This window comes from Uloborus diversus, chromosome 6, assembly GCF_026930045.1.
Source record: "Uloborus diversus isolate 005 chromosome 6, Udiv.v.3.1, whole genome shotgun sequence".
Classification (NCBI taxonomy): domain Eukaryota; kingdom Metazoa; phylum Arthropoda; class Arachnida; order Araneae; family Uloboridae; genus Uloborus; species Uloborus diversus.
The window spans coordinates 79,554,732-79,571,727 of record NC_072736.1 but is presented as its reverse complement, the minus strand read 5'-3'; the positions used below and the strand labels follow the sequence as shown (position 1 = coordinate 79,571,727).

Genomic DNA, 16,996 nt, shown 5'->3' with positions numbered 1-16,996 from the left:
AATAGAAAGATTCGAAAACTAATAATTGATACAACAAATTGGTGTGAAATGAAACAAAATACAATCAAGTAAAGGATTGATTAAGTAAAAACATCAATGTTTCACAGTATAAATATACTTTGACACTCAAATCAGTTGTGCATAGGAATAGAAATAAATTTGGCACAATCACGGAAAAAATAGTAATAGTACTGAACACATCACATTTTGTTCAGACGAAAATTAAATATAAAAGTATTAAATAAATAAGAACTATCCAAAAACGGTGGATGAAATAATCAAAATAAATATTTGTAAATCAACAAACAGCTATGTATAGGTAAGTAACAGTCACATATTTTAATGCTTCATCTGCATCTCAGCTAATACTATAAAACTTTCCTAAAAAGTCTTTGTTTAGACATAAAATTTAAAGTGAAAGATAAAGACAGTCTGTGAATTTTATACATAACTGAGCTTCTAAGTCTGATATACTGTCAGACTTTCTTCACTTCATAAAACACCCAGCTGGAAAATTCTGTTAAGGAAAATATTTGAAACTACAAAACACCAATAAATAAATTTAGTAAAAGCACTTATTTTAATGAGCATTTATTTCAGCGAAAATAAAAATTAGGTGATTTCATGAGCAGAAAATTTCACAAATTTTAAGTGAACATAGATGAAAAATTATTATGTATTTATGTATGCAAATAAACATTCTGAATTGATTCAGGATTTAAATTTATTGACAAAACTGCTTTAAATGGAAATTATAAAAAATATTGCAATTTAACTTAAAGGATACTTTTCCATAAATGATGGAACATATGCAGCATGTTTTTCAAATTGAACTTTGACAGGCAAACTTAAAAGTACATTTTCATATGTTTTCAGTGGTTCAAAGCAACTCTCCCCAAGAGCCTAGAAAAGATGTCAATGTAAATAACTCACTTGAATGAAAAAAAGTAAAGTGAAAACAAAAACAAATACAAAGAATACTTGTTTCTTATTTTTCAACAATCCTCATTTAAATAATAGCCGATGATTGAGTAACCCGCAAGTTTCAGCAATGAAACTCACGCCACGGCTTGATAGTTTGATAATATGTTTTGGTAATGTTTAACATGCAGGGAAAAGCTTTATCGTGACAAGGTCTGAACTCGATCTGGAAACTTAACTGTTTTACTGATGACAGTCATTTTAGGGGAATGAAGAATCAAAAAAGTGGTTGAAAAGATACGCTATTCACTGGAGTTTAGGGTAAATCCACTGGAGTTAGGGTTAAAATTTCAACTATCAAAATATCATCAAACAGGCAATTGCTTTGTTCAAATGTAGAAGAGTAGAAGCAATTTTCAACAGTCATACCTTAACGCGCGACTTTCTAGTATTTATATAAAAATACAGCATCAGCTACAATATATTTTCACTAGAAAGTTCTATGCATGTAAAACACCATAAATGAAACTTATTTATGTGGGTTATGTTTTGGAACTCCAACTTCATTTCAACACAACAAACAGGCACTTTTAATCTGAAATTGGAGAAGCGATATGAATCCTCACATTTAGTATTTAAATTATTGGTTCAAATGACTATTACTTGATTTGCTTGTTTTGAGGTAAAATACGGAAGCATTAAAAAACAATGAAATACAAAAAATATGAATTGTGATTGAATATAAGAATTGTGAATGAGTAATGAATTACATACATCAAATGAACACTCATATCACAGCAAGAAATCACCTTCTGGGTGGGAAGAAGGTGATTTTTGGCTGCAATATTGGTAGATAGTAGGGTTGCAACATCGATGTTTTACTTTCAATGTTTTTGAACCATCAATGTTTTGGTTTTGATGTTTTTGCATTTTAATTGAAAATTATCATAAAATCTGCTCCAATTTTCTCGCTAGGTAATTGAGTTTACTTATGGCAGGGACGTAGCCAGGGGGGGGGGGGGGGGGCGGGTCCAGGGGGTCCGGATCTGCACCCTTCCTGATAGGTCACTGTCCCCCTGCACTTACATAAACAGAATTTTCCAAAAAAAAAATTAAATAAAAAATTCTTTTTTCCTAAATATTTTCATTAAGTGACAACTTTCTCACGTTCAGTTTAGTTCAGAACAACAGAACCTCTGGGAGTGGGGGGAGGGGGGAGCGACAGAAGTCTTCAAAGTCTTCAACCCGTGGTACGAGTCGCAGACCTGCCCAAAGGAGACATTTTATCTTAGTCCCCTGCCTCGCAAGAAAATCGCCGGCAGCTATCCGAAAAAGGAGACATTATCGCAGTGCCTCTCCTCACAAGGAAATCACCGGCAGCTCGTAAGCAAACATTTATTGTTAACAAAAGCTTGATGAGAGTCATCAATGATGAAAATGTCGGAGACAGGAAGTTTGTAGGAATGTTTTTGCGGGAAGGTCATATAAAGAGGAAAGCAACAGCGGGGTCAGCCGCCCTTGTAATATAGCACCGTCTTTTTAGAAGGTGCCTAAGGCTCCTCGAGTCATGGATAGTGCAGAGCTCTGTTAGGTCACACATTCACTTTCTCTATCGCTGCCATTGGTATGAGTCGATTGCACGAATGATTTCCTCCAAAGTTAAAGGGAAAAATCAGGAGCAAAATCATAAACACATAAGAAAAAATTAGCCAACCCCCACTGAGTAAGTTGTATTGCAGTTTTTTTTAATGTGTTTTTTTCCTTTTTTTTAACAATAGGAGCAATTTTATGCATTCTCATTTATGCCTTTTTCATTTATTTAAAAATTTATTCAGACAAAAACAGCATCATTTAAAAGCATCATTTAATAGCATCATTTAAATTCATCAAAATATCATTTCATTTTTTAACCAATCAATTTAATTTATTTCACTTATAATTTTCATTCGTAACAATGATGAATTACTTATATAATTGTGTCCCGGAAGCTCGCAACTTTTAGCATTCATCTAATACTCTAAACATAGTTATTTTACTAACAATACGGAAATATAAAAATTTTAAATTTCTACAGTTTTTCTTTGGAGGTAATATTTGCCCTATTTGTGATAATATGGCAGCACTAAAATTAGATCCCAAATTAGATATACTGTAAAAAGCTAATCATCCTTCGGTGACACAATATAAAAGGTTTAGAGGTAGTTTGAAGCCTCAATTAGCAAACATTTTGCTTTAAGTCATCAGATGTTATAATCTAAAGGTTTAAAAAAAGACAAATTTCTTGTAAAAACTCTAAGAAAAGTTGTTAATGCCTTTCTACAACATGGTTGTAGATTGCCTTTCTACAACCATGAAACTAATGCCTGGAAATTCGTTCTGAATATTAGTTCATTTTCATCACAAGGTAACAGATTTTTTTTTCTTTCACTCTTTGTGAGCAAAAATGTACCGAAAAGAACTAGAATTTTTGCGAATGTTTTACCTTTTGCGTTTTTATATATGATTTATAAAAAAGGAAAAAAATTTATGTATCTGGAGGTAGTAAAAAAAAAAGATGAATAAATAAAGGTTAATACTAATATAACAAAATTGATTTCAGTGATATCAAAGTTTAAAAAAACAATTAAATTGAATTTTAAAAAAAAGTTTGGATGTGTTAGATTTTTTTAGTTTTAAGTTTGGAATGATTAACACATATGTAAAGATGTACGAGTTTAAAGATACATATATATTTCACAATGAAATTATTTTAAATCATTATTTTAAAATACTAACTGAATTGTGTACACGAGGTCAAAAGGAAAAGTTATTAATTAGTTTAACTGAAAATATATATTTTCTTCTATCTTCTAGTTCCATTTTTCGAATAAAATATTATATAATATTCGTGCATATGCTTCATTTAGCAAATTTTTTGATAGCTATTTACTGACTTCTTTGTATTTAAGAGTCATTTTTTTTAAAGCTGGACAAAGTGAATGGGAGCCTGATAGTTGACACCTTCGATTTTCCTGAAACTTTCAGAATATGTTGCTAGTATTGTGATAAGACAAAGTGTAGCTTCTTTCTTCTCAAATTTGACTTGTTGGCAATTCAGTGGAGGTCAAAGTTTAAGGACGTGAGAAAAAAGAGCTTAATATATGATTCCTTTGCTTCAAAACCAATGAGTGTACCAAGCCAATTTTTTTTTGTGGATACTACTTGATACTAGGTACATGCCAGCCGAAATATTTTGGTCGCTCATTCATGGCTTTGAGGGCAAAGGTCAATTGAAAATGCTATTTTTTTAACTTTTTTTGCCTTGTTTGGGCCCGGATATCTGCTAAAGCCGTGAGTAACCCTCGGAAATAAGTATATACCTAACTACTCACCACAGTATAGTACTAAGAAAAACATGAAATATCATGGGTTACTCTTTGCTTTAGTAGTTAAACGGTCTCAAAGTCGATGATTTTTTAAAAATAGCCAAGTTTAGACGTCAATAACTCTGATCGCGACGCATCAACAACTTTGGGACACAGCTGTAGTTATAGTCCAAGTGGTCTAGTTTAAGGTCCAGGTTAGAAACCCATGGCAACTAATAAACTTTTTTAGTTATACGGCCTCAAAGTTGAAAATTTGAGCTATAATTTCTTTTTTTTTTTTTTTTTTTCAATTACTCTATGATTGGTGAGTTAGTAACTTAGAAAAACATCTGTAATTACATTCAAAGTGATCTAGTTTTAGACTCAGGCCAGAAAACTTTGGGATCTAATCATCTTGCTTAATTAAACGGTCTCACAAAAATGATAATTTTAACATAAAGTGTCAAGTTTCAACTAAGCTAATCCACGAAAACAAGACTTTCAGACACAGCTGTAATTGTGCTCCAAGTGATGTAGTTTTAGAATCTGCTTCATACCCATGACACTTTTAAAATTTCAAAAAAATATATTTTTAATTCGAACTTTTACTTGTTCAATATAGTTAATAGCACGTGTTGAGTTTTCTCCCTTTTCAAAATGTATTTCTGATTTTTTTAAAAGTTTCGTACTTTATTTTATAGATGGCTTCATTAAATTATATGTAAAACCTATAAAACCGGATAGTAGTGGCTGATGTAGCCATTTTAAACAATCAACACTGAACCGAAGCTTTGAAAGGCGGAGCATTTCAAAATAAAATCTATCAACAACCAGCTTTTTTTAAATTTTTAGCAGAGAGAATGTTGGCCAGATATTGTGTAAAGGTAAGGTACTGCTATTTTTTTTAATGTTAACCAACTATTTTTTCATTTAAGTAGTTTACAAGTACTAGTGTTCAAATAGTTGTACTATTTTAATGAGACTTAACACGTGGTTTAGTAACAAACTGTATATAGTTTAACAAAATATGTTCAATTGAAAGTAAGGTAGACAAAAATTGATTCAAGTTTCAAAAAATAATCAATATAATTTTTTTCTCGTTAGTCAAATAAAATATTTTCTGAAAATTGTGGGAAAAGAATCAAGGTAGAAAATGTTTGAGACCTATTTTCGTGTTGATTTACTTTTTTTCTTTTTTAACAGAAAAAAAAACCACTGTATTAGTGGACCGCTATTGGTCAGGTCTGATATTTTACTTTACCCCTAAGTTGCATATGAGAAGTACAAAAAATATGCTTAGTGCACCAAACAAGGCCATCCTAAGTTCGTGACCTCATTTATGATTGACTACTCCAACTTTTGCACATTCATTAGATAACATATTTCCATGGAAAAAATATAATTTTCAATTACGTTTTCCTACACTGTTCTAAAAAAGAAAGGCAAATTGGCTAAACTAGGAACATTGGTCTCCAACTCTGAAAAAAAAACCTCCGAAAAGAAACCATTCTCTGTTGCCAATAGGATAGCATATTAAAACACATTTGACACGTTCAATAAACTTGTAAAAAAATCAAATTTCCTTCAGCGGAAAGGTGAAAGTACAATTGTCACATTTAAGACACTGATAAATTGGCATTTTATGATTTTTGGTCACTCAGCACAGTTCGTAGACATATGTTTAGCGTAGGCAAGACAGGATCATATCCTCCACCCCATCACCCGGTGTCCTAGTGAGGACACTGGGCTGATAAGGCTAACCATGACCTTAATGGGCAAAAATATGCTTTTCTAGGTTAAAAAATCAAAGGAAAAAGCAACGGTTCACAGCGGCATTTATGTTTTTTTAATTCTTCAACTACATAGATTGGGCTTCAAGAAAAATAAAGAACTATTTTTAAATACTTATAAACGACAGTTAACCATAACAAAACAAAATTTAAAATCACGCTGCCTTGACGTCATTTGCATCAACTACATCACTTAGGGTATGATTACAACTGTTTCTCGAAGTTACTAACTCATCAGTCATAGAGTAATTGAAAAAAAAAAAAGTTGAAATTATAGATCAAATTTTCAACTTTGAGACCGTGTAACTAAAAAAGTTTATTAGTTGCCATGGGTTTCTAACCTGGACCTTAAAATAGACCACTTTGACTATAACTACAGCTGTGTTCCAAAGTTGTTGATGCGTCGCGATCAGAGTTATTGACGTCTAAACTTGGCTATTTTTAAAAAATCATCGACTTTGAGACCGTTTAACTGCTAAAGCAAAGAGTAACCCATGCTATTTCATGTTTTTCTTAGTACTATACTGTGGTGAGTAGTTAGGTATATACTTATTTTCGAGGGTTACTCACGGCTTTAGCAGATATCCGGGCCCAAACAGGGCAAAAAAAGTTTAAAAAATAGCATTTTCAATTGACCTTTGCCCTCAAAGCCATGAATGAGCGACCAAAATATTTCGGCTAGCATGTACCTAGTATCAAGTAGTATCCACATAAAAAAAATTGGCTTGCTACACCCATTGGTTTTGAAGCAAATCAATCATATATTAAGCTCTTTTTTCTCACATTCTTAAACTTTGACCTCTACTCAAGGGCAAACAAATCAGTTTTTTAAAAAAATAAACTTCACTTTTTCTTATCATAGTACTACTAACACATCCTGAAATTTTTACGAAAATCGAAGACATCAACTATCAAAAGTGTCCAAGCTTAAAAAAAATGACTCTTAAGAATTATTTAATAAGTATCTGTACGTTCAATGGTTAAAAAGCACAGTAGACTCCGAATGCAAGAATGTCAGTTGTTGTTCTTACCCTCATATATATAACAGCCAATGATTGAGTAACGCTCTTGATCTCATCAACAATGAAACTCGCTCCACGCCATGATAATTTGATAACATGTTTTGGTAATGTTTAAAATGCAGGGAAAGGCTTTATTATAACAAGGCTGAACTGGATCCAGTAACTTACCTGTTTTACTGGTGAGACTGTCATTTCAGGGCACTAAAGAAACAAAAAAGTGGTCAACAATGAACGTTATCTACTGAAGCTTAGGGTTAATCCACTGGAGTTAGAGATTAAAATGTCAACTATCAAAATGTCACCAAACAGGCAATTTCTTCGTTCAAATGTGGAATCAATTTTCATCCATCATATCTTGACGGGTGATTTTCTATTTGTTATATAATTTCAAAATATCAATTTAAATCATATCTAGATTTTTAATTTACAAATTTTCTTAGAGTTTTTACAAGAGATTTGTCTTCTTTTAAACATTTAGATTATAACATTTGAAAACTTAAAGCAAAATGTTTGCTAATTGAGTTTTCAAGCTACCTATAAACCTTTTATATTTGTCACCGAAATATAATTAGCTTTTTACAGTATATCTAATTTTGGTGCAGCCGTATTATCACAAATAGGGCAAAGATTACCTCCTAAAGGATCGAAATCGGATGACTACCGCCAAATGTAGAAATTTAAAATTTTTATATTTCCATATTGTTAGTAAAATAACTAGGTTTAGAGTGTCAAATTTTGTTGTGATGATTCATTACTGTTACTATCGCTCATTTCCCTACAGTTGTTGTTTAAATTGAAATTTTAAATTTAGAATGGAACATTTTGCACATAAGTTGTTTTGAATCAGCTTAATAAACTAAATCAAATCCATAGTTCTGTTCATTTGTTTTCTTGAAGAGGGGTAAAGACTATACATAAAAATACTATGTATATACAATGTGTTCGTAAGTGTATTTATTCATTTTCCTAAGTTCTAAAAGTAATACTTCCTCTTATCACCCTTAAATGACTCTGCATGCGAAACTCCTAAAATAGAAAATGTCCAAGAAAAATGTTTAATATCTTCGATGACCTAAAAAACAGTATTTATAAACAAATTATCATTCAAATTTTCCTCAAAATTTTGACAAAGAAATTTTATTGTTTAACTGAATTCATCGTAAATACCATAACTGTTCCTTAGGTATCTATTTTAGCAATACATCACAAGAAAATACTTATCAACGAGCAACGACACTTTCTATGTATTTTAGTTGTTTGAACAGCTTTAATGTTTTCCTAAGCTTTTATACGAAAATACTATAAAAAAAGATGAAGATTAGAAGTATCATTCCATTTCTTATCGTTGAATGAATTCTAAAAATTTAAATGAATTAAGAAACATTTCGAGCTTTTCTTTAATGAGCCTTGGTGATATTTTCATCCATAGAAGCATTAAATGCAGTCCAAAATCCAATTCGAAACAGTCAGGAGTGGGGAATTATGGAGCATTTATTGAGTTACAGTTGATAATGTAGTTAAAATAAATATGAGCATTTTTTTTTTTTTTTTTGAAAGTAAATATATTGCAAAGCTTTAATTATCATATTTATATTACATCATTACTTAATTAATCTAATTATCATACTTATTAATTGTAGTTTTGATTGGAATAGTATCAATTTATACAATTAACAGTTAATGCTTCTTATTTAGCATGCCTCCATTTTTAAAGTTCGTGCAACCTTGGACCCCTCTCTTAGCAAAATCCTAGCTACGTGCCTGCTTATGGAGTTGCCAAAAAAAAAAAAAACATTTTTTGCACCCATTTTATAAGATCGATTTTTCTGTGTAGAAGATGATTTTTAGGAAGATCACTACAAGATAGTAGAAAATTAACTAGAGAGTGAGGAAGAGGTCAAAGCTATTGGAAGAACCTAAGACTGGTAGTCTATTTCAAGGCTCCAGATAATAAACTAAAGGAAAATCCTATGCGTTACTACGGTGAAAATTATAAGTTTAAAAATTCAGAGCTGGTAAAAGTTGCTTTAAAGTATTTGATAGTGATGGCAACTTCTGTTCCATCGGAAACAGAGATTTCTCTAACTGGTGGGATAGTCTGCGAAAAGAGAAATGTCTTCTGGGGGACAAAGTAAACAAACTTCTTTTCTCCAAACTGTCAACACCAATATTTGGTGTTACTTATCAACTTCCCCCAACAAGTCGCCCCTGTATTACTTACAATTTGTGTTTAATTATTAACTAACAGTACGACACACATTTTTTGCTCTTAAAAATAATTGTTAGAATTAATTTCGCATTTTTAAGATAATTAGCACAACCTTTTCTCATCATTCAACTGATGGTAAGTGCTATGATACATTTTTTGTTAGATTCTTTTTGGATGTAAATTTACTTTTAGTTTCATTCAGTTAGAAAATATTTCCTTATAACGATAACTAGTTTGTATTAATTGGTGCTTGTCTTATATTATAAATTTTTATCCTACTATAATACTAAGATGTTGCGAAATTATTCTTATAAAATTATATTCATGATTTGAGGTTCAGTATTTTCAAAATATTCGTCGGGTACGTATTCTTTTGTATTGCTTAAATTAGTGTAGCATATTCAAAAATGTATGTTACACATTGATAAAAAGTTCGATGTTTTTTGAGCGATGCATCAATACCATCAATGTTTTAATTTCTAACATCAATGCTTTGAAACATCGATATTTTGCCATCGATGTTGCACCTGTAGTAGTATAGAATTTGAATGAGACACGATCGATTGCCCCTTAATGTTCCTCTTGATAGTTACAGCCACCTCTCCAATTTTTTTCCCATTTTAAGGATAAAAACTCAACTCTGTAAACTACACATTATAACAGCAATACTGCTGTGGGCAGGTAAAGGGCAGTATCTACAGAAATGAGTTTTTGAGATATTTGAACAAACGGGTTTTAAGTTCAATACTAACAATAGAGAAATGTTGGAATTAGAAGTTTTTTCGCTCCTTCTTTTTTTTCAGCGGTAACCAAATAAGCAAGCTCGTACAATAAAGCTAATGCACAGTAGAAGATTAAAATGCAAAAAAATAGAGGGGGGGGGGATGAAATATTTGCAGTTTTTGCCCTAATACCTGCCCAAAGCAGAATAATAATAAAGTCTTTCTATGATATGTAGCAAATAAATCAATCCCAACACACTTTCTAAAAGTTTGTTAATGCAAATCTTAAATAGAAATTGTAAAAGTTTAAAACACAAAAGGTTATAATATTTGATTAAAACCTCTAAGTATCTTTCATAATTTTTCTCTTGAAGAGAATTTAAAATCATCTATAAAATAAGACCATTGTTTCACATTTTCTAAAAGGTTTTTTTGGAAAATTATTTTTGATAATCATTAATTTTTTTATGAATAAACAGCAGAGTATTTGAAAAATATCACAACCAACCTGCAATGTATTTTATTATGTCAGATAACAAATAAAATTTTAGAGTGGAAAAGATAAAATACAAAAATCACATACATGATTTAAGTAGCTGCCGTCACGTCTCAGAACTGCAAGAGACATGTTCACAATTTTCTTCACAAAATCCCATAATTCACCTAAAATAAAAATATGAAAATTTTCACCAAAATAAATAAATGTGTCAAAAAGTTTTAACAAAAAGCAGAAACAATAAATTATATTTAATAAACTTGAATTTTTGCCTCGTGGCAATGTAATATAACAGTACAATCATGAGTTTCAACTACTGTCAAAGAGAACATTGTTATCCGCTGCTACTTTGTTTTTTTATAAGCCACCAAACCCCATTCTATAAAGTCAATTCCAATTCTTTGAATTTTCTTAGTATAAATTCAAATTAATTATGTCTGCACAGTTGAATTATAGCAGATTTTTTAATTAAATTCTTCAGAAGCTGAGTTCTTGATACAAACCACTCAGGGACAGAAATGGGAGATTTTTTTTAAACATTTCAACTTTAGAACAAATTAACATATGCAACGAAACATACACATTTATCCATTATAATGGAACTAAATCTAATCTAGATCTTTTACTTGTGCCTGCAGATCTGAGTCGGTATACAAAATCGAGTAATACAATACCCGAGAGCATCTGGCTCTGGCTACAGACAAATCACAGCAGAAATATTTTTCCCTGTAAAAAACAGGCCCATTGAACATAAATCTTAAGTTTAATGGAATTTCTCGTACGCTAACTGGAAACTTTTCACTGACACGCTGTAAAATTTCTCACAAAATGAGCCAGTTTACCCCCCCCCCCCCCCCCCGCTCTTACTCAGATGTTATCTCCTCCAAAATTAACAAAAAATATCCTAAGAGGCAGGTTCAAGAGATACAATTATATCACGAATGTAGACTTTCAAGAATATATTCATAGCAATTATTATGTGCCGGGAAAAAAATGTTTTATTAAGCAACTCATTCTGAAAAACAATTGAGAAATATAAACAGAATTTCATATCTAATAATTGAATAATGTATTATTCAATAAAGTAATACAGTACTTCAGTATGAAATTTCCAGTATTTCATTCTGTTTAAACATCAATTTACTGATGGCATCCAGGAAAAAAACTCCTCTGTAATAGCATGAAGCATGAGGTTTTAGAAACAAATTAAAACCAACCATAAAAATGTTTCTTTTTAAAATCGCTATTTATTCTCAGATGTAATTTTTAGTTTTCATTGCTATGAAAAGTTCATTTTTCAATTTCTTTGTAAAATTCTTCAAATTCTTAATCTATACTTTTTTTTTCCAACTTCATAATGTTCCTATTTTTTTCTCCTTTGTTTGCCCTTTACTGTATTCATATGTGTAATTTTGAAGAAACGATAAGAGTTGTTTCCTTATTAGACTGACTGATAGCATTTTAGCATCAAATTATGCATTTAAAAATACAGCTTTCAAGATGAAAATAGTGTAAATGCAAAGGAAAAAAGAAAAGAAAAAGTGATTTATCCTTCTTAAAACAATGTAGTCAAATTAATGAAATACATTACATTTTTTTCTTCTCTTTATTTTTGCATTGCAACTCACAATTACAAAAATTCCTCAATTTAAAATTTATCAGCATATCAATATCATAAATCAAAATGATCATTTTTAAACTATGGAAACATTATTTGCTCAGAACTTTTTAAAGCTGTCAGTTATTTAGTTATTAGTTTTAATTTTCATTGACAAAATATGCAAATTTTATGTCATACATTTTTAAAAATTTGCCTGTAGCTTGTAATAACTCTAAATCTCTCGCAAAAAATAAATAAATAAAGGATTACAATGTCCTTTAATTAAAAATACTTGCTAAAATGGAACATATGCTTTCAAGTAGCAAAACAGACTAATTGAGGATGCTTGATTCAAATACCTTGTGGAGAGGTTGCAATTGGAATATCAGTCAAGTCATTTATAATAATATCAAACGATCTGCCTTCATCCTTATATTCATCCAGCTTTTTCAGACAATCATCAATTATAATCTGTTAAAAAAGCAGAATACATGTATTAAGAACCTTTTAGTTAGTATTTGGCAAATGCTTAATGTGCAAAACCTTAAAAAGATAAAAAGTTTGACAAATATAAAACTTTAAGAAGTTTTAAAGTGTAAAGTTTTAAATTAAATATGGGAGTGAGAAATTCGTACCCTTTTTCAATTTTTTTCCTATAATGAGAACTCTGGTGATATCATAACAAGAATTAGCACATTTTAAGATACAATAATATTTTTGAATAATCATTATTATTCTGATTACTGATACATAATGTTTTCAGATTTTTATTTCATTTTATTTATTTATTTATTTTTTTTATTCTTAACAATTTTTAATTAAAAAAAACTACAAGTATCCAATTACTTATTAAAATTTTCAATTAAAAATCTAAATAGGTGGTTATCATGCATCATTTAACTTTACTTTAACAAGACATGAGCTTGAAACATGCAGTATTTTTTATTTGTATGCAATATTTGGATACAATACACTCACAATGAAAATTATTATTTACCTTATAATTTGATCCTTCTAATTTATCCAACGAATCTCCACAACAGCCTCTGAGGTGCAGTCGACAAGCATCAATAACCATTTGGTCTATGTAATAAGGTTAAGGATTTTTTTTTTTTTTTCTTTCAATACACAACTTAAAAATAAAACACGCTGCAGATAAGGCTAGTTTGACCTTAAAGTAACTTAATTCACATCTGAATTAAAGTTCCATTCTTCAAGCCATGTGAATTGCATTTATATTTTAAATTTTATATATTTTTGTACTTAACTTTAATATAAACCCAATTAATAATATGATAATAATATAATAATAATAAATATTACTTCCAAAACAATTTTTCAAGACAATTCTAGTCTAATATGTACCTCATGTGCATGTTAACATTGCTAAATCCAATCTTATGCACAAATTTGCAGTTTTAAATGCGTTTCAGGGAAACAAGGAAGTTATCGGAGTAATTTAATGGAATTATACGAGAAAGAAAGATTTTGTTCTTGCATTGTCACACACTGAATGGATGCCATGTAAATTCAAAATGCTCATAACACAACTCTCACTACAAATTTGGAATACATAATGATGTCCTTTTTGAAATTGACTGCTTGATCAAAAGTAATTCCATTAATTAAAGAATACACTGTTAATATCAATGTTTTTGAATTACCAAAGTGTTTTTCAAACATTTGATGTTTTCACCATCAATGTATAAAGGTCTGAGTTTATCTAACACCAATGTTTCACTTTCAGTGTTTTATCCATGTCGATACTTTATAGTTGAAAAAAGAAAAAAAGGAACATCCAGTAGCGGATGGGTCAGCATAACCGGCCCTGGCATTTACTAGCCAGCCGGCCCCTTAAGAGCTGTTCCTTGAAGAGGAGATGCCATCTCCCCCCCTCCTTTTTTTTCCAAATATAAAAGGGAGAGCGGATACAGCTTCCAGTTTTAGGAGGTTTTATGAGGACTCATATTAGGAGAATTGCGTTTACGAATGTGGAGAAAAGGAATTAATGTTACGAACACTTCAATAGTAAAAAGTGTAATATTCGTGCAGATGATGGGGGTTCCGGGAGTGGGGGCGCTCCCCCAGAAAATTTTCGAAATAATAGCTACAAAAACGTATTGTTAGACTATTTTTAAATGATCTTGAGCAACGTTTGCGGGAGGGAGAATTTGGAGATTTCCCCAAAATTTTTCGAAATCAGAGCTTAAAAACGCATGTGTAAGCTATCTTTGGAAACACTAAGAGAAGGAAAGGGACACAGAAATTGTTTTCTAGGCAAAATATCTAATCTCAATTGAAGTTCCCAAAGTGCAATTTAGACGACAATTGACTCTTTATGGGGGAGGGCGATGTTTTTTGAAATTGAAGTTCTTCAACATGTTTGTTATACATTTATTGCCTTCCCCCTCAGCCCCCAGTCAGTATATGCAGGCTCTGTGAGCAATAACGATTGAAGAGGAGTTACTTTTCACGAGATATCACTAGAAAACAGAATGTATAATTTTAATGAACGCGTAAAGCGAAAATTCAGACGATTCTTGTGGAGGAGAATTAGGAAGTGATCCCCCAGAAAAAAAATGCTGAAATTTAAGTTCTAGGATCACACATGTATAGACGATCTTGACGATCTTTGCATAAGTTAGGGGAGAAGGAGTTTCGGGGGTGCTTTTTCCCAGCTATTTTTCCGAATTGAAACTTTATAAACGCTGTTGTTAGATCACTAATTACGTTAAGGATAGGATGGTTGTCATTGGAAATTCTTGAAAATTTAACTTGAAAAATGCAATTTTAGACTATCTCTGACAATGTTAAAATGAGAGCAAAGATACAGCGCCTCCCCCCCCCCCCTCGGGATTTTTTTTTTTTCATTTCTTGTCTTAAAAATGCATTTTAGATGATCTTACGTTATGTTAGGGATTAAAGAGGTTCTCCCCAGGAAAATTTTCGAAATTGAAATCTAAACAATGGGATTGTAGGTCTTCTTTGATAAAGTAAATGGGACCGACAATTCTTCGAAATTGAAGCTAAAAAAATGTTATTTTAATCGACTTTCAATGACGTGAGGGGGAGGAGTCTTCGAAAGATAATTTGTAATTGAAGCCCATAAAACGAATTTTAAGATGACCTCGCTGACTCTTCTTCGGTTATTTTTTGAAATTTGAAACGAATTCTAAAATTTCTTTTTGAATTCTAAAACGCAGCTGTAGATGATATTCGCTAATGTTAACAAGGGTTCGGGGGCTCTTCCAGAAATCTTTTTGGAATTGAAGCCCTAAAAAATTTCAGCCCATCTTTCTTGATACAAGGAGGCGGAGTGGTTCGATGACCTCTGAAAATTTTCTAAATTGAAGTCCTAAAAGTGAAATTTTAGATGATTTTTAAAGATGGAGTGGAGGCATTTCTGCAGGATTTGGATGATCACTCTCCTGGAATTTTTTGAATTTGAAGTCCTAAATACCAATTGTAGGTCATCTTTGATGACGGTAGGCTTTAGGAGAAGGGACGGGGTTCCGATTTGGAAACTCTTCCCCGGTACTCTCAAAATAAAAGTTCTAAAACGCGTTTGAGCTACCTTGGTGGTGCGAAATGAAGGGATAAGGTTCGAGAACCTCCCTCTCTTCCCTATTCCTGTCTAAGTCCCTATCTTCTTTTATCAAACTTCATTGATACAAATGTTGTGTGAAAACCTCCCCAAGTATTTCTTTTCAAAGACCATCTTAGTTCTTTAGTTTTTCTATAGCGAAATTTTCAATTTCCAACCTCATATTTGTACTTGTTTGAAACTAAAGTGTTTGGGATTCAATAGAACAATCTTTTTACAGTTTGGACTGATGTGGTACTTTTCAGTGACACCGTAGGTCTTCTTTCCCAACTTTTTTTTTTTAATATCATGCTTCCAGAATCTCTTGATAAAGTTTTTGTTTACTTTCGCTTTGTATAATACGTTCAAACACTTAGTATTCATTACAATATTTCAAATCACCCTTACTGCATTTTAACTTTTTTTTCTACTTGAAACATGCTTCGGCGGCCCCTATGAAATTATCATGATTATTTATCTACTAATTTCTTGTATTAAGCTGAAACATGTCACGGGTTTGTACTATATACTGAATAGTTTTTTTCGTTGAAAAAAATGTTCGAAATTTGACAGAATGTATCCAAACATTTGTGCTGCCTTTAGTTAGGTGAATTTTTGTAAAGAACCGTAGATATCCTCATAGAGATAATTGCCGATGATCGAGTAACGCGCATGTTTCAACAACGAAACCCGCGCTACGGCATGATAATTTAATAATATGTTTTGGTAATGTTTAACATGCAGGGAAAGGCTTTACTGTGACAAGGCTGACCTCAATCCAGTAACTTAACTGTTTTACTGGTAAGACGGTGTCATTTCAGAGGAATGAAGAAGCGAAAAAATGGTCAAGAATGAAAACTACTTACTGGAGTTTAGGGTTAATCCACTGGAGTTATGGTTACAATTTCAACTATCAAAATATCACCAAACAGGCAATGGCTTCATTAAATGTAGAAGAGTAGGAGCAATTTTCACCCGTCGTACCTCGACGGGCGAATTTTTAGTTTCTAAATAATATTCTAATATTTAATTGTTTCTTATTCAAAAATTGCATTTTCTTTTAAAGTTTTGCTGAAAACGAATACTTTTTTGTCACTGGAATTCCACTTGCTATTTTATTATTACTATTTATTTTTTTAAAAATACTGGGTACGTTTTCTTTCTTTCTTTTTTCTTTTTTTTGTTTATCACTAAATAAAAATTGGCAGCCTCGGTTCAGCAACCTTCTCTAGAGACAGCCCTGCCTTTACGTGTCGGTTGTCCCCTATAAACTAGAGGCAGCTGTTAGGGTCTTAGAAGGTCCTGGACA

General features: G+C 31.4%; 1 protein-coding gene across 1 annotated transcript in view; it reads right to left on the bottom strand.

The window, feature by feature from the left end:
- Positions 1–222: 222 nt before the first annotated feature.
- Positions 223–16,996, bottom strand: part of LOC129225073 (spermine synthase-like) — a 35,674-nt gene continuing 18,900 nt past the window's right edge. The window contains exons 7-11 of the mRNA XM_054859622.1: positions 13,102–13,191; positions 12,464–12,575; positions 10,592–10,671; positions 788–903; positions 223–507 (exon numbers count right to left, since the gene is read on the bottom strand). Coding sequence (XP_054715597.1) covers positions 477–507; positions 788–903; positions 10,592–10,671; positions 12,464–12,575; positions 13,102–13,191 — 429 coding nt within the window. The 3' untranslated portion in view covers positions 223–476. The remainder of the gene's footprint in view (positions 508–787; positions 904–10,591; positions 10,672–12,463; positions 12,576–13,101; positions 13,192–16,996) is intronic.